Consider the following 17,778-nt stretch of genomic DNA (forward strand, 5'->3'; position numbering starts at 1 on the left):
AGTAATATTCTTTATCGCTAGCTTATTAAAGCTATCTTTACTAGGCTAAACGTTATTTTATAGTCTATTATTATCGCTAGTAGTATAAAGATATTATAAGCTAGCTAACTAAGCGATAAGAAGGTCTTTTATTAATATAACTACTACTTAATTAGGTCCTTAACGCCTTAGATATCTAGACGTAGATATCTCTTAACCTCCGAGTCTTTATTAGCCGCTAGGCACTTAGCGCTATTCTAAATCTATTATATATAGTAGCTATTATCTTCCAGCGTTACTATCGCTACCTAAACTAGTATAGTTATTATTACCCTGCTTTATAGGTTACTAGTAGCAATACTACTTCTTTTAGTACTTAGTAAGCTTATTTCTAGTATTACTAACTAAGGTACTTAGTATTATATAGTCTAATACTCTTCTACTAAGTAAGCCTAAGCCTCGGGTATAGTATTATAGCCGTAGTATAGAGAAATAAGGCTTTTAGATTAGTATATCAATTATTAGCTTTTACTATATAGTTATTATAAACAGTCTAAAATAGACCCTTAAACTAGTTACCAAAGTCTAGTAGCTATTCTATATATAACCTCCCTAGATAGATATTAATTAAGAGGCTTAGGAGACTTAAAAGGCCTAGCTCTTCGAGATAGTAATTATCTTAGAAGGTTATTAAATATTTATAGACTATTAGAATTAATAGAGCCTATAGCCTTACTAGAATCGTTGGATAGGAGTATAGAATACCTATTATAGAGGTAGTCTTATAGATAAGGCCTTAAATAGCCTTACTAAACTACCTCGTTAATTATAATAATAGTAAACCTATAAGTAGTTCTTATACGAAGTATTATAATAAACCTTATTAACGAATATTCTATAGTTCTTAATCTAGTAAGTTCTTTCTTTAGATCTCTTTATATAAACTTAATCGGTATAAGTAAATTCTCTATTATTCTATATTATAATAGGCGGGGTATTAGATCTATATTCATTAAACTATAACTTAAGAGGTATTGAGGGGCGGGATTTAAATACCGTGAGGCTAATAATAGATAATTAAGGTAGCAGAAAAGGGTAGTAAACTATATATTAAGAAGGATAGTAAATACTTTAGATTAATATAGGAGGCAGATACTATAATTTAAATAATTTCCTACTACTATTATTAGCTCCTAGATAGAAACTATTATACTAATCACTATAGTAGGCATTATAGAGGTATACAGGAATAAGATATATATTATAAAATTATAAGCTATAGGCTATATATTATAATAGTATACTACTAACTATTATAGTTAGAGGTTATACGTTCGGTTCCCGTTATAGGCGTTAGTTAGTAGTTTATACTTTTCTTTAAAAATATAGCTATAGTTTTTTTTCTATTTTTCCTAAAATTCTATTAGTCTAGAACCAGACTAATATTACGCTAATTAATATTATAGAATTAACTAATTCACTAAATCTGGATATATAATTTAACTATTTAAATTAATTTAATAGTAACGCTAATTACTAGTTATTAATACTATATTATTCTAATAAGCTTTAACTAGAAATATAAAGTAGATACTTACTTATAACCTTATAGTTTAATATACTAAGGTCCTTAAAAATATAATACTCTAATTATTTAAGTCTACCTTTAGTACTTTATTACTTATAAGAGTCTTATTATAAATAGTCTTTTAGATATACTATATATTAAATAAAAACTATAAATATACTTTATTAATACTCTTAGACTTAGTATTTATCTAATAACTTATTTATATAATAATATAAACTAATATATAGAAATCGTAATATATCAAGATATATAATAGCTAGTATACGACTTTATAATAGTAAATATAGTATATTATTATATATACTAGGCTATAAAAAAACCTTTTATATCTTATATTATACGAATAAAATAGTAACAAAAATATAATACTATAAACCCAGAATATACTAATAACAGTTTTTAATTTCCCTTATTTTTATACTTCTATTTATATACTTTTACTTATATTTATATATAAATATATTATTAGTAATACTTATATAGTATATTTATACTTATATATATATATATATATAACACTTACTAGTCTTCCTTTAAGTAAAGTATAATTGCCCTTATTATATTTCTCTGCTTATTGAATCTAACTAAGCCTTACTAAAAAGGTTTGTAGTGTCTTCCTACCTCCTACCTCTCCGTATAGTTCTATATATAACACTATAGATATACGAGGCAAATAATAAGACCTTAAACCTCTTCGCGAGGAGATCTACCGCCGTTACGAAGAGGGCTTTTCCGACGACTTTATTTACGACTATATACGATAGTAAACAGGAATAACGATTAGCTGTACCTTATGATAGCGCCGGTATAAGGCCTAAGGCCTCTTGTGCTAAACACGTATAGTTATATTAACGGATCTTATTTAACGCGTATATAAGCTTTTTTACGATAACTTCGACGATACAGAACTACTATAATAGCTATAGACTAAGGGCTTTCGATTATCGAAGTTCGGACTTAAAGGTATCCGAAAAAGTAATAAGTTATAGCGACGGCAGGATACGCCACGGATTAAGGAGGTAAAAGTAAAAGCTAAAGAGTTCTTTAAGGGTAATGATCCTAATATATCCTTTATGCGGGGGCTCGGTGCTATATAGCTCTATATATTTATACGGTAGAAGGGCTTTATAATTAGCCGCGATACTCTTTACCGTACCTTCTTAGAACTATTTCCAGAAGAGGTTACAGCGCGTATAAAGGAGATACGGTACCGTAGAAAGGGTTAGATAACGCCCGGGCCGAATTTTATTTAGTTTATTAACGCGTACGATAAATTACTTCCCTTCGGCTTTAAGATCTACGCCGGTATTAACGCCTACGCCCGATTTATAACTTAGTTTACGTTAAAGTATCGGCGCACACTACTAAGAATATCCTTATATAGTATATCCACGTTATACGTTAGACTGGATTTCTCCCGCGGTTTATTCGGTTAGATCGGGGTAAAGAGATAATACTCTTAGCCGGCATATACTAGTATATATCTATATAATCGCGTATAAAGAAAAACGTAGCCGGCGAGGATATTCCGATTAAGTTTAAAGACTACTAGATATTTAGAAAGAGTATCTATAATTAACATATCGAGGTATAGTAGAATAGACTTTATTAATCCTATTCGGTATATTAAAGGGTAAGTAAATATTATACTCTACTACTTTATTAGTATTATATTCCTTTACTAACGTGTATCTAAGAGTATTTTATTTACCTCTCCAAAAACGGCCTTTTCGATAACCGTTGAATTACCGACCGTATTATACTACTTTACGTGTATATACCACTTATACGTACCGACTTTACACGATTTATATAGGTCTATAATAGCCACCGTATCCGCGTATAGCGTTCTCGGCCGTATATTATCACTAGTAAGTCTTAAGTGCTTTACTACTGGGCTAAATAGGACTTTTGGGTATAGCCGGATCCTATACGGCTTCGTACACTAAAAAACGCCCTTATAGAAGATCTTTAATAGCTTAATATATATCTGCCTACGGATATTATAGTAGTATACTTAGCGCTTAAGTCTACTATGGGTAATCTCTAAGAGATACTAACTATAAATAGTAAAGAGTATCCTACGCTTCCTCTATATAGTTATATACGTAATAGTCTAAATATATACGTGGCCGCGAAGACTAAACCCGAGCTTTTATTACTACCCGCGCCTCGTAGTAGTATTATGGCTATAAAGGACCTACTCGAAAAGGAGGGCTTAGATATAGAATAGGCTATAATAGGAATTAATAAGACTAATCTAGCCTTTTCGGATATAGAAAACAAGGGTAGTAATTAATTCTATTCTAAGGCTCTTTCTAATCTAAGGCTTTATATCGGAAGTTATTAAAAATATACGCTTCCGGCCACGAAGATCTATTATTAACGCTAGCACCTTACTTTTACCCGCCTCCTCCTATTCCTCCGTGCCGTGATCCTCCTCTTCTATATAAGCCTACGCGTCGGTGTCTGGTACTATCTTAGTCTTCACTACTAACGGCTTAGTCTTTACCACCTACGGCTTAGTATACGTTACCGGCTTAGTCTTAACCGTTACCTTTACGGCTTATTTCCCTTTCCCCTTTCTAGTCTACTTCTTCGTACGGGTCCCCTTTCCGACTTCCTTCTTTATAACGATCGGTACCTCCTCGTCGTTATTATTTTATATTATATTATTACGTTTACTTAAGGTTAGCTTTAACGGGTTAGGAACCTTAGTCTTTCGGAGGAAGGTAAGATAATAATCCTTTATTAGACTAAGACCCGATTCGCGCAGAAACGTATAGAGTATTATAGTATTATACGCCTTATTTCGGAAGAAGATAACGGTTTTCGGATTCTTCTAATCGTATAAAAAGACCGTAAGGTCCTAGTTGAACTAGTATTTATCGGATATAAACTAACTTATAAGATAGCGTATAAAGTCATAGTGGTTTGGAAAAGTCTAGTCTAGTATAATTAAAACGCGGCCGGTAATTCTTTATCCTTTAATCTTTATAAACTTTAAGATATCCACGCCGCCGATATCTTAAACGTAGTACTCGCTGCTATATAGGCTAATACTAATCTCCTTTATAGCCTACGGCTACTTTTCTTTCCGTGTTAATTAGATATTAGCCCTACGCTACGCCTCGCCGGTTCGAAACGCAGTTATAAGCGCTCTACCCTATACCTACACCTACGCGATAATGCCGGGTATATAAAGCGCCTTCGGTTCCGTATCTTCGCGCTTTAAGCGGGGAGGAGTATTTACGGTTAAGTCGATAACCGTGTTATTGTCGTTAATAGGAGGTATTAATTCGTTCTTAACGAGTATAGTTTCGAACCGGCCTATACCGTATTTAGCGTATACTAACTAATCGAGATTAGTATCGAAAAGAATAGTATAATAGACCTTAATATTAGGGCAAATAAGTATAGTTAGGGGCGTTATTATACAGACTATTATATAACCGTTAGCGTATATACGTCTTCTGAATAGGCCCTGCGATAGTTATACGGATATATACAGGGCTATATAGATAGGGTTCTTATATATATGCCCTATAACCCTACTTAATTACATCTGCACACGCCTATATATAAATCGTACTACCAGGTAGAAGACTTCTACGGTCGGGGTAAACCTATTGATCGATTATTACTATTTTTAGAAGTTGCAACAGACCGTCCTGCCGCTTGCCGTAATTACCTATAGAACGTCAACCAAAGGACACGGACGCGATCTTCGACTCTGGACCGCCTCTTCGCCCACAACGCACAGCCAACTTCACCACCCTCCTTTCCCACCATCTGACGTCCATATCCCGGCAGGCTTCCATTCGCTCGTTTGACCCTTTGCCCAGCTTCCCACCTGAAGTCGCATTCGAACTCGAACTCGAACTCGAACTCGACCCCTTTGCCGAAGCCATGGCTCCATCAGAAAACAAGTACTCGGTCATCTTGCCGACCTACAACGAGCGCCGCAACCTCCCCATCGTCACCTGGCTGCTCAACCGCACCTTTACCGAAAAGTAGGACCTGTCCCTTCCCAACTCGTCCATACACCAGAACTTCATCCCCCCCCGCCGCGAAACTTAACCCAAGCTGACGTCTCCCTTCTCCCGTCTCAGCAACCTCGACTGGGAACTCATCATCGTCGACGACGGCTCCCCAGACGGCACGCAAACGGTCGCCGAACAACTCGTCCAAGCCTACGCGCCGCACGTCGTCCTCAAGACGCGCTCGGGCAAGCTCGGGTTGGGCACGGCCTACGTGCACGGGCTGCAGTTCGCGACGGGCAACTTCGTCATCATCATGGACGCCGACTTCAGCCACCACCCCAAGTTCATCCCGCGCATGGTGGCCCGGCAGCGCGAGGGGGACTACGACATCGTGACGGGCACGCGGTACGCCGGCGACGGCGGCGTGTACGGCTGGGACCTCAAGCGCAAGTTCGTCAGCCGCGGGGCCAACCTGTTCGCCGACACGGTGCTGCGGCCGGGCGTCAGCGACCTCACCGGGTCGTTCCGCCTGTACAAGAAGGCGGTGCTGGACAAGGTCATCCGCAGCACGGAGAGCAAGGGGTATACGTTCCAGATGGAGATGATGGTTCGGGCGCGCGCCATGGGGTGCACGGTTGCCGAGGTGCCGATTAGCTTTGTTGACCGTGTGTATGGCGAGAGCAAGCTTGGGGGGGATGAGATTGTCGAGTATGCGAAGGGTGTTTTGAATCTTTGGTTGAAGGTGTAGCGGTGGGCCTTTCTCTCTCTCTCTCTCTCTCTCTCTTCTTATTACCACAAGGATACGTACGGCCTATGGTTTGGCGTTGGAGAGGCATTGCAGACTAACTAAACCCACAATACCATACCTATATTATTTTGCAGCCAGGTTCTTGATGTGTACTTGGCGTCCTGAAACGAGCAAGAGGACAAGATGCCTACCTACGAAACATATGGGAAAGGGAAAATACATCACGAGACGACACCGCTGCTTTACTCTAGGCTTACGGCCGACGTATACTTCGGATCATGATCATGGAAAACGACTAGTGCTTCTATGCATTTGATCTTACATCTTCCGCTTCTGCTCCCGCTTCCCAGACTCCTTCGCATCGCTCCACTCTTTTACATATTCCGACCACCCGTCACCATAATAGTCTGTCCCGTTATGTAGCTAAACAACGGGCTAGCGGCAGCCAGGATACTCGCCGCCGCCTCGGTAGCAGTACCGGGTCTCCGCAGGGGGATGTCGGCGTGCTCCTCACCAGCAGGAGCGGCCTGCTGGGCGGTGGGGATCCCCAGGGCGATCTTCTGGCCATCGGGCCCGGTGACGAAGGCGCCCTTCTCCTTGGCGTCGGTGAGTCGGGTCTTGATGTGGCCGAAGGCGACGGTGTTGGCGCGGACGCCAAAGGCAGGGCCCCACTCGCGGGCGATGGTCTTGGTGAGGCCGACGACGCCGGCCTTGGCGAGGGCGTAGTTGGCCTGGCCGGCGTTGCCGTGGACGCCCGAGGTGGAGGAGATGTTGACGACGGAGCGGTTCTCGCCGTCGCGGACGCGGAAGTAAGGGGCGGCGGCGCGCACGAGGCGGAAGGGCGCGGTGGCGTGCAGGGCCACGATGGTGTCCCACTGCTTGTCGGACATTTTGTGGATCACGCCGTCCCAGGTGTAGCCGGCGTTGTTGACGATGTGGTGGATCTTGCCGTTGCCGAAGGCGGCGGCCTTCTTGACGAGGGTGTCGATGTAGGCGGCGTCTAGCATGTCGCCTGGCACGCAGATGGCTTGGCCGCCCGACTTGTTGATGCTCTCTGCGACGGCATTGCCCTTTTCTGTGGGGGGTTAGTCGATGGAAGGAAAGTGAGAAGAGAGGGGAAGGAAAAAGAAGAAAAAAAAAAAAAACAAGGCAGGGAAGAAGCATACCGGCGTCAATGTCGGAGATGATGACCTTGGCGCCCTCGTTGGCAAAGAGGCGAGCGGCTTCGGCGCCGATACCCTGACCGCTACCCGTGATGATGGCGACCTGACCGGCCAGCAACCCCTTGGGGTAGTTGAGGTGGGCGGCGAGCTGAGCTACACGGTCCGACATGGTGATGGAGACGAAGGAATTACGGGGGGTGTTGAGGTTGAAGAGATGCGTGGAAGATACGTGGAAAGGTAGCAAGACCAAGACTGTGAAAGAAGAAAACAGAAAACAGACGACGAACACGAGCTTTATGGAAGGTGGGTATTTACAATGAGCAGCAAAGTCAGCCTTTGAGCTCGTCGCGAGACTTGATCTGCATGTCTCCTGAGGTCGTTTGTTCCGCGCATTGTCCGGCTGCCCAGCCGAGGTTCCCCGCGGCTTCACTTTTCCGCGCCGCCCCCACATTCCCCATTCTCCATTCCAGGTCGTTTTAATCGATGGTGGGGGTGGGGGTCGGCATTTTGATACCGGTCCAGGGCCTGTGTCTCGACTGGGCTAAGAGGGATGCTGGTACAGTACAGTAGGTACTATTTACCTTATGATCGTGGTTGAGCTGTTGAACTACCTACCTTACCTAAGGTACCTTATATAACATCAAAAGTACCTACGTCAAGTAGAGGGTTCTCTTTTGGTGCAGTGGTACATTTTTGAGTGTAACATGAGCCCCGTGATGTTTACTTCACGTTATCGCCGGTATCTGATCTTCGATAAGAGAGCACCGAGGCACTTTCATTCCCCATGTTCACCATTTCACCCCCGGTTAAGTACCCCAAGTACCTTAGTACCTTACATAAGGTACCTAAAGCGAATCCGGGGTAAGCGCATGGCATGGAACAGCTTTCCGATTAGATATGATTAGATAATCACCATCCCAGAGCCCCTCTCCCGCTTCCCGCTTCCCGCTTCGCCCATCCGTACTCGGCCTGGCTTGTTCATCAACCGCATACCCCTCGTCCTACGGAGTAGCTTAGCTTCTTTCAACCATGCGACGGGGCCAAGCTCGAGGAGGACGAGGACGAGGACGAGGTCCCTCGCGTTCTTGGGGAAGACTCAAACCCGTCGACCAAGACCCTCTCGAAAGCTTTGGTTTGCCTTCTAAGGGAGACACCAGGTAGTAATGTGCTCCTGGGCTTTTCTTTCGACTCTGCTTTTCCATTTTTTGCTTGACCTACCCCTGACTGACTTCATGGCACGTTCAGACTTCTCGATTTCAAGACACAGGAGCGTTACTATACCAAGATCGTGGAGCGGTATATGACTTTCTGTTCCGACGCTGGACAACGCGACGAGCTCCTTCGCCGCTTCGCCGCCCTCGAACTCTCCAGCCCTTCCACCACTTGCATCCCGTCACAGATCCAGAGAGCGACAACAAAGACGACGGCGACGACATCTACATCTGCATCTGCATCTGCATCTCCACCAACATCCACCCCACCTCCTCCATCTCCACCTCCACCCGACCCAACCGCCCAACCGCTCTCCGACATCCTGCCCGCCCTGCGCAAGCTCCGCGAAGGCATAGTGGCCTCCCACCGCGCCGACGACTTCGCCACCCAAGTCTACCTCTTCGCCATCCGCCTCTCCATCCTCGTCAAGCACCCCGAGTCCTACCACCCGGCCATCCTGCACCTCCTGCGCGTCCTCCACCCGCGCCAGCCGCTCACCTCGGTCGAGCACGCCGAGGTGGCCGCCTACCTCGTCCTCGACGCCGCCTGCCGCCGCGCCGACCTCGCCGCCGCCTACGCCCTGCGCAGCCGCCACGGACTACGCGACGCCAAGGTCGACGCCGCCCTCGCCGCCCTCGCCCACGACAACTACGTCGCCTTCCGGAGGGTGCGCCGCGCCGTCGACGGCCACCGCGCACGGCTGATGGAGTTTGCCGACGAGGAGATGCGGGGCCATGCGCTCAAGTGTCTGGGGCGGTCGTATTTGAGTGTCGATCGGCCGTTTCTGGAGCGGTGTGCCGGTGCCACCTGGGAGCTCTTGACGGCGAGAGACGGGGTGGGGTGGGAGCTGGATGGCGAGAAGGTTGTCATTCGGAGGGTCAAGGGGCGGTGAGGGTGGGTGTGGGTGTGGTTGCGGTTTATTTTTATTTGTTTTTGTTTTTGTTTATTATCTTTCATTTTTGCTTCGGCGTTGGGTGCGAAGTGGGCTTAAGAGTCTTAATTGATACCCCTGGTGCTACGCAGGTGCTGGCGCAGGACCAGAGGAGAGCGCCGTGAAGCGACTTGGCGTACTCGAGGACGCAGAGCATCCCTTCGTGCTCCCGTAGGCGCTGGAGAAAGAAGAGGTACATGTAAGTCTATGGAACAAACAGGCACAGGCAGACAGAGATATGTAGAGAACACCAAAACAGCGAGTGCCCGAAAACTGGGTGGAGATGGAAAGTTCGGGGCATCGCCACTCCCGACAACGCCCCCGAGAGCCCCGAATCTGACCCCTGAATCCATCATGTCGGTGGTGCCTGGTGGCCACTATCACTTCCACAACTTGCACGAGTCAATGGATTGATAATGGAATTGATCGTCAGAGTTGACAGCTGCCAGCATCAAAGACCGCAGTCGGAATAGCCTCACGGTCCTCACCCCTATCCCCTTCGGGCCTTACCAATGAGGCCCTACTATTGCCCGTGCCGTCATCCTTAAGGTTAAATATTGGAAATTAATAACGTGTCCACGTTCATGATGCTACGGAGTGAGTATTTTACAAGTCTTACTAGGTATTGTCCGCCATAGTGAAGCCGAAGGTCCTTCCCCTTGATTCCCCCTTGACCCCTGTCCCAAACGCCAAGCCGATGAGCACGATTGCGCAAAATCTGATCCATTTCTACTTTCTGCTTTTCCCTCCCTCTTGATTCTGCGTCACGACGTACGGATACAGCTCCACGCAACCAAAAAAAATCCCTGTTTGTTGACCCCGTTGGACCCTTGGCCTTCTACGAGGTCGATGGATCGGGGAATGGAGCCGAACCGAACTGGTTCCGACGCGGTAACTGGACCGAATCGAGCCAAAGTCCGAGTGAAGAGGAGCCTGAAAGGCCTGAAAAGCCTGAGGAGTTTCGACTCGCAGGGGACCGCCACGGTGGACGGTGGAACTGTCCAGGCTGTCCGGGCACGAACATTGAACGATTCAATAGTACATGTATTACACACAGAGCAGAAAGACTGACGGGACGACCGAGGAGGAGCAGGGATCCGTCGGGGGCTGTCGTCCCGAGCTACTCAAACCGAACATGAGAATACGTTGTATGAACAGGACAAGGCCATACAAGGAGTGATTATAACGCGGTCTAGTTCTCAGGGTTCAATGTTGTCTCGTATAAGTTATCCCACATGTACTTACAAGCAACCTACTCGATGCCGCCTCCCAGCGCCAGCCCCTTGACTACACAGCAGAAGAAACAACATTGATCCTAGGCTAGGTTCTCGACATCATCTCGGGCATCATGACTAGGAGGAGATCCGGTCCCCCCCCCGGGGGGGCCTCACCCTCGAGCCTCTTGTCCAACTTCATCGCCGCCACTCTCGTTCTCCTCCTCGCCCTCCCCTCCGTGAGCGCCGACGGCGTCGGCATCCTCGGAGCCGGTAAATGGCTCTACAAGCCGGTCTGCGCCCACTCCTGCCGACGACTCATCACCTGAGTCCGCTCCTCTGCCGCGAGTCCATCAACGGCACCGACTCGGCCCACCTGGAGGCCGCGCCCCCGACTCGGCAATGTCACCTCCAGGACGCCGCCTACATGCGCACCTTGGCCCTGTGCATCGAGCGCGGCTGCGCGCGGGACGGCGGCGCACCCGTCTACCGTTCGGCCATCGAGGACTACTGGGAGGGCCATCTGGCCACGGGCAGCGTGGGGGATCGATCCCCGGCCATGCAGCCGATCCGGTCGTACGGCGAGACGCTCCGGTTGGCGCATCAGGACATGGACGTCATCGGGAGGGAGAACATGCTGACGGCCGTGAACCGGCAGCCCATTAACCAGACGAGCTTGATCGACGAGGCTGCGTGGTTGTCGAGCTACAACGGGCAACACTCGTTCCAGGAGGCCGAATTCGGCCACGGCGCAAACAGGTAAGTGGCGGATATACTCTGTTCTCTTAATCTCTCAACTTTATTTATTTACCAGAAATTCATCCTCCCGGACCAACCAACTAACACGGCATATGGTTCATGTTGACTTGGCAGCCTCATCATTGCCATCACAACCTGCGCCATCCCCATCCTCTTCAGTCTCTTCCGCTTCCTCCCCGCCCACTCCGTCACCGCCTCGCGCATCTCCGTGTGGCTCGACCAGCCCTTCTGGGGCCACCGCTACCGCGTCCCCGTCGCAGGCAACGCGGGCATCATGCCCACCCGCAGCCAGGCCCTCTTCATCGCCTACATCCTCCTCACCAACATCTTCCTGGCCATCTTCCCCCTGCACCTCGTGCAGCCCAACTACATGGCGCCGACGCGGGCGCAGCAGATCGTCTTCGTCATCGGCGACCGCACCGGCGTGCTCGCCATGGCCGACTTGGCCGCCCTCTTCCTCTTCTCGTCGCGCAACAACATCCTCCTCTGGCTCACCGACTGGAGCCACTCGACCTTCCTCCTGCTGCACCGCTGGGTCGCCTACGCCTGCATCATGCAGGCCGTCGTGCACTCGGTCCTCATGCTGGTCCTGTACGACCGCTTCCACGGCACCCACGCCTCCGAGTCGCAGCTCGACTACTGGGTCTGGGGCATCGTCGCCACCCTCGCCTTCGTCCTCATGTGGCCCGCCGCCCTGCCCCCCGTGCGCCAGAGGGCCTACCAGATCTTCCTGTCGGCGCACCAGGTCCTCGCCGCCCTGGGGCTCGTCGCCACCTTCCTCCACATCTGGTACCTGTTCGAGTATAGCTGGGGCTACGAGATTTGGGTGTACGTCGCTGGCGGGATGTGGTTCCTCGACCGCGCCCTTCGCCTCGTGCGGGTGGCTGCCAACGGCGTCAGGACGGCGACCGTCACTTGTGTCGCGGGGTCCGAGGGCCACGGCGACGGCAACGGCGACGGCGAGTACCTCCGCGTGGAAATCGAGGGCGTGGCGGCGGAGGGCCATGCGTACCTCTACTTCCCGACCCTGTCCTGGCGGGTGTGGGAAGCGCACCCCTTTTCCGTACTGTCATCCTTCGCCGGGTCGTCGTCGTCGTCGTCGTCGTCGTCTGCTGCTGCTGCCGCTGCTTCGAATTTGCCGTCACACGTAGGACCAAGCAAAGAGATCCCGGCATCCTCGTCCTCGGCAACGGATGTGGAAAAGTCGGCCCCTCAGACGACGCATCGGACAAGGAGCTCGGCGTCGTCCGGCAAAGACGCCGTACCGGTAACCACCACCACCACCACTGCGACTGCGACTGCGACTGCAACAGGACCCGTCCGACCCTGTACCGCCCTCCTCATGCGAACCCTGTCCGGTGCGACCCAGCTCCTCGCCGCCAAGGCGGCAGGCGGCACCATCACCCTCCCCGTGCTCGTCGAGTCGTCGTACCACGCCAACCCGGCGGCGCGCAAACTGGACCGCTGCGCCTCCCTCGTTTGTGTTGCGGGCGGCGTGGGCATCACGGCCGTTCTACCCCTTGCGCGGCGCTTCGGTGGCCTCCGAACCAGGTTGGTATGGGGCATGCGGTCGGATGACTTGCTGCGGGCTGCGGCGCCCGAGTTGGAGCGTCTGTCGTCGGATCGGCCCGGGATAGAGGTTGAGACGAGTGTCGGGGTGAGGTTGCCTATTGCTGAGATTTTGAGGGCTGAGCTGCTTAGGGAAGACGAGGTGGGGGATATCGGTATTGCTGTGTGCGGACCGCCGGGGATGGCGGATGAGTGTCGGCGAGTGATCGGGGAGGTTGTGGGCAGGGAGAAGGTCAAGAGGGGGGTTGTGCTTGTGGATGAGGCTTTCAGTTGGTGACCTTGGGCTTTTGTAAAGTATAGTGATGTAGCGTTTGAGAGAAGAGAGCTTACATGTATTCAACCAAGTCCTGAGCTTGGAGTGTTCTCTTGAAGTCGCGATAGAGTCGTGATATACCTGCATGTGTATGACCCCTGAGGTCCATCTCCCACCGACCGCATGAGATGTCAACACATCAACAACAACAGCTGGACCTTCCATATATATCCCAAGACACTTCCACGTATTATCTCTTCCTACATGGGCTGCTTCTGCATATCAACTGGGGCGTAAGGTATGTAAGACTATCGTCGTCCAAGGCCAGGGGATCAACGCTGCCAACCCCCCACGTTGGGCTTGGCATGAAGACACACGCGGCGCATGCTTTTGTGACGCTTGAGCCGGAGGGGATCGATTCGTATGCGGCGTTTAATATCTTGCCTGTCGATGTAGGCCATGAATATCCGGTCTACCGGGTGATGAAGTGAGGGCGGCGGTGAGTAAGAAGCAGGACTCAGGAGGTTATGCATGTCTTAGAACGACCAGTTGTTAAAATAATAAGCGAAATTACCCTGCCAGACGGGCGCCCTATAATTACGGACCTTGTCTCGTATGACACCCCACAGCGAAGGATTCAGCGGACCAAGGGCTAGCTAGCTAGCCTATAAGCTAGGGGCACTGGGGGGACGGTTGTCGTGTTAACGTCTGGTCCTTTTGGGCTGTCTAGGCGTTTTAGCTGAAGATCAACGTCAGCATCAGCGTCACCGTCCAACGGTCCGTCCGGAGAACATTGCAACTTTCATATCTTCGCTGCCCTTTCAAGGAACAGCGCTCCTTGTCGTCAAAGAAGAACAAGGACCAAAATTCCACCCCTCCATCACAATGTCGTCTCCCTCGTCTCCCTCCCCCCGACGCCCCCGGCCCATGCAAATCCTCAGCCTGGGCCTCCCAAGGACAGGCTCCTACTCCATGTGCCTAGCCCTCACAAAGCTCGGCTACCAAAACGTCTACCACGGCCTCCAAGCCGTCGACTCCCCCTCGGACTGGCAACACATGGGCCGCGCCGCCGACGCCCTGTTCCCTTCCCTCCCGTCCTACAACGGCCGCGGCATGACCACGGAAACCTGGGACGAGCTCTTCGGGCCCTGCGACGCCGTAACCGACGTCGCCGGCCCCTTCGCCGAGTCCCTGCTGCAGTGCTACCCGGACGCCAAGGTCGTCCTCGTGCTGCGCGACTTTGACAAGTGGTGGCCGTCCATGCAGACCATCCTCACCGCCATTTTCGGCCCCCTGGCCAACGTTTTCCGCGACTACCTGGAGCCCCTGGCCGGCAACGCCGGCACGACCCGCCAGGTGCAGAAGATCATGGGCGGCTGGATGGGCTTGCCGGGCCTCGGACCGGGTGATGGCGCCGACGTCGTCCTGGCCTCCCTTACGGAGGAGAAGGGCAGGGAGGTGTATGACCGGCACAACGACTTGGTGAGGCGCCTCGTCCCGCCCGAGAGGTTGTTGGTCTACCGCCTGGGGGAGGGCTGGGGGCCTCTCTGCGAGTTTTTGGGCAAGGATGTGCCTGGAGAGCCTTTTCCTCATGGGAACGAGGCGGCTGCTATGAGGAGGACCATCCTGAACGCGCAGCTGCGGACTTTTCGGCGTGCTGTTGTCGGGGCCCTCCCGTATCTTGTTGGCGCTGTCGCCTTGGGAGCTGGCCTCTGGCTGGCATGGGATAGATTTTGATATTGATATTTTTGATGAAAGCAAAGGTCAAGCGGTGGTCGGGGGTGAGGGATCATGTAGTTCATACTTGTTTACATCCGTTGCATGTGTCCATATTAGTTGTCCTGTTTGTTTTGTTATTTGATTCATATTGAGCCGCCTCTATCATGCCTTCTATCCTTCTAAGAGAACCCACTACTACTTCTCCTCAGCCAAGGCCAGAATCTTTCTCGCCGCCACATTCCTCCCCCCTCCATCCCGCCGACAGACCTCCGCCAGCGCCCTCGACTTGGCCGCAAACTCGGCATTCCGCTCCAGCACCACCTCCGCCAAGACGGGCGCCAGCTCCGAGACATACCACCGCGGACAGCCCTTCCGGCTCCCCCAGCGGCCGATGCCGAGCAACTCGGCCCGGTTGGCGTAGTCGTACGTGTCACCCCAGACCGGCAACACCACCTGCGGCACGCCGGCTGCGATGGCCTCGTAAAACGAGTTGGCCCCGCCGTGCGTCACCGCGCACACCGCATCGCCCGTCGACAATATGGCCATCGGCTCGGCATCCAACCACTCCGAGATCCTCACCCTCGGCGGATCCGCCTCCATCTCCTCCCGGAACACATCATACACCTTCGACCCAGGTCCCGTCCCGTACGGCGGGCCCCGTGTCGGATCCTTCTTGATCTTCCACAGCACCCTCATCTCTTGCCCCCTGCGCTCCGGCTCCGCACATGCTGCACCATGTTTTGTTTTCATGTTTGTTCCCGCCACGTCAAGCACCTGCTTCAGCGCCCTCGCCATATCCACCGCTTCGTCCTCCGAGACCCGACACATGGTCCCCAAGTTGACGTACACCACCGGCTCGCCCCCCATCCAAGCCGCCAACTCCGGATCCACCTCCCGTAACGCCGGCGACGCGCGAAGAATAGGCCCGCACGCCACCACCCTCTCCATATACCCCCTCGGCGGGCTTTCGAGGTCCAGCTGCGGAAAGTCCACCTCGGCCCTCGACCCCACGAAGATGCGCTCCACCCCGAACGCGGTCGGGTGGCTCACCACCGCCCCGTACGACAGGACGTCCAGGTCCGGGATCCCCGTCGCCGCCCGCACCGCCGCCTCGTACCGCGCAGGCGTCTCGTCCCGCACCAAGACGAGGACCATCCGCACGAAAAAGTACGCGTTGAGCGGCACGTAGTACCACGGAATCGGCATCGGGAGGGCGGACCCCACCACGGGCCACTTGGTCAACATGGCCGTCCCGGGCTCGAGGTGGCCCGCCACGTCCTTGAGCGACGTGGGCAGCATGACCGTCGCGCGGAACCGGTGCGCGTGCGCGTGCGCGTGCACGTGCATCATCGCCGTCAAGGCCGGGGTGAGGTACCCTTCCACCACGCAAATATCCGGACGGACCGTCTTCTCGATCAGGTCCCTGGCGGCGTCGAAGAGCGCCACGAACTCCTCCGTCGTCCACGTGTAAAAGAGCTTCGCGAGGAAGAAGCGCGTGAGGTGCGGCGTGCTGGCGATGCTCGGCTTGACCAGGGACCCGTGCAGGAGCGTGTTGGCCGGGTCCGGGTCGCGGTTGTAGACTTCGCTGAAGGCCGGGCCGGGGAGGGCGTGGAAGGCGAAGCGGCCGTCTTGGACGTGCGCGAGGGCCTTCTTCGCGGCTGGTTCGAGCTGGGGGAACGAGGCGATGTGGACCTGGACGGTGGGATCTTGTTCGAAGAGGGCGTGGGCTGTGGCGAGGATGACGTTGGACTGGCCCGTCTCCGAGTTGGTGATCATGAGAATCTTCTTGGGGGGCGTCATCGTCGGCGACTGGGGTTTGTTGCCGCTGTCCCTGGGTCTTCTATTCCAGCCTATTCCAGGCGAGAATTGAGAACAGGACTTGGCGGATGAAGACACTTACTTGAACACCTATCCCTACATTAAGTATAATTATTTAAGACCAGTGCACACACAAACGGATAGAGACAGGGGGTCCAGGGTCGCCTTTCAGGGGTAAGGAAAAGATAATTCGCTCCTCTGCCAATAAGACCACGAAGACGCCTCAAGTGCTGTCGTCTGGGCTGACATGCATATATAGCGATCCATCCTTTGGCCTCATAATTATATTTATACGAAATACTCCGTCCCTAATGCTCAGTGCTCTGTACTAGCTGACATGTCGGCAGTCCGAATGTCCAAGACGCCTTGTATCACCCCAGGTAACATCTTGGCCTTCCATTCTCCTTTTCGCCTTCGCCTTCGGACGGCAGGGAGCAGGAGAGAGACAAAGAGCGACTCGGACAAAAACAGGGGTGCGACGCGACGGACCTCATAGAACAAAACATTTGCACCAACCTCACCGAGGACAATCCCCTTATCTGCACGGTAATATCATGGGCAAAACAATTTATATGTAATCATTTAACACGGCCTTTTATTTTATTCTTTTTATTCTTTTTATTTTATCCTTTATTTTTTCTTTATTTTTATTAAATAAAGACCACTCGCCAACACCGACAACACCCCTTAACCCCTTAACCCGAGCCTCCAACGCACATCACGACACATCAAGCACGACACCTCCCATCATACCATCCAGTCACAACAGCACCAAAGGCAAGTCACGACTTAACGGACAAGACATAAGGCCTCTCGCCAAACAAAATCTGGATTAGCCA

At 51.2% G+C, this 17,778-nt stretch overlaps 6 protein-coding genes across 6 annotated transcripts; 3 read left to right on the plus strand and 3 right to left on the minus strand.

Moving 5' to 3' along the window:
* Nucleotides 1-5,414: 5,414 nt before the first annotated feature.
* Nucleotides 5,415-6,362, plus strand: SODALDRAFT_330988 (family 2 glycosyltransferase). Its single transcript, XM_028611344.1, has 2 exons — nucleotides 5,415-5,583; nucleotides 5,683-6,362. Exons 1-2 carry the CDS (start codon nucleotides 5,480-5,482, stop codon nucleotides 6,299-6,301), a joined length of 723 nt encoding a protein of 240 aa, XP_028469073.1. The 5' UTR covers nucleotides 5,415-5,479; the 3' UTR covers nucleotides 6,302-6,362.
* Nucleotides 6,363-6,675: 313 nt separating this feature from the next.
* SODALDRAFT_338677 (3-oxoacyl-reductase) lies at nucleotides 6,676-7,633 on the minus strand (the record flags this gene model as incomplete). The annotated part of the gene is made up of 2 exons (XM_028612795.1): nucleotides 6,676-7,376; nucleotides 7,468-7,633. The coding sequence occupies 2 exons, from the start codon at nucleotides 7,631-7,633 to the stop codon at nucleotides 6,676-6,678; spliced, it is 867 nt and encodes a 288-aa protein (XP_028469074.1).
* A 314-nt stretch (nucleotides 7,634-7,947) lies between these two features.
* On the plus strand, nucleotides 7,948-9,568 carry SODALDRAFT_357302 (hypothetical protein; the record flags this gene model as incomplete). Its single annotated transcript, XM_028613985.1, has 4 exons — nucleotides 7,948-8,030; nucleotides 8,386-8,440; nucleotides 8,510-8,596; nucleotides 8,732-9,568. The coding sequence occupies 4 exons, from the start codon at nucleotides 7,948-7,950 to the stop codon at nucleotides 9,566-9,568; spliced, it is 1,062 nt and encodes a 353-aa protein (XP_028469075.1).
* A 123-nt stretch (nucleotides 9,569-9,691) lies between these two features.
* Nucleotides 9,692-11,023, minus strand: SODALDRAFT_357303 (hypothetical protein; the record flags this gene model as incomplete). The annotated part of the gene is made up of 9 exons (XM_028613986.1): nucleotides 9,692-9,785; nucleotides 9,840-9,950; nucleotides 9,992-10,049; nucleotides 10,118-10,127; nucleotides 10,227-10,325; nucleotides 10,426-10,613; nucleotides 10,663-10,730; nucleotides 10,864-10,894; nucleotides 10,999-11,023. The coding sequence occupies 9 exons, from the start codon at nucleotides 11,021-11,023 to the stop codon at nucleotides 9,692-9,694; spliced, it is 684 nt and encodes a 227-aa protein (XP_028469076.1).
* A 75-nt stretch (nucleotides 11,024-11,098) lies between these two features.
* SODALDRAFT_357304 (hypothetical protein) lies at nucleotides 11,099-15,139 on the plus strand (the record flags this gene model as incomplete). The annotated part of the gene is made up of 4 exons (XM_028613987.1): nucleotides 11,099-11,580; nucleotides 11,695-13,422; nucleotides 13,566-13,881; nucleotides 14,159-15,139. 4 exons carry the CDS (start codon nucleotides 11,099-11,101, stop codon nucleotides 15,137-15,139), a joined length of 3,507 nt encoding a protein of 1,168 aa, XP_028469077.1.
* A 102-nt stretch (nucleotides 15,140-15,241) lies between these two features.
* Nucleotides 15,242-17,051, minus strand: SODALDRAFT_330996 (UDP-Glycosyltransferase/glycogen phosphorylase). Its single transcript, XM_028611345.1, has one exon. The coding sequence runs from the start codon at nucleotides 16,919-16,921 to the stop codon at nucleotides 15,317-15,319; it is 1,605 nt and encodes a 534-aa protein (XP_028469078.1). The 5' UTR covers nucleotides 16,922-17,051; the 3' UTR covers nucleotides 15,242-15,316.
* Nucleotides 17,052-17,778: the final 727 nt, after the last annotated feature.

Source organism: Sodiomyces alkalinus (assembly GCF_003711515.1).
Source record: "Sodiomyces alkalinus F11 unplaced genomic scaffold SODALscaffold_2, whole genome shotgun sequence".
NCBI classification, from domain to species: domain Eukaryota; kingdom Fungi; phylum Ascomycota; class Sordariomycetes; order Glomerellales; family Plectosphaerellaceae; genus Sodiomyces; species Sodiomyces alkalinus.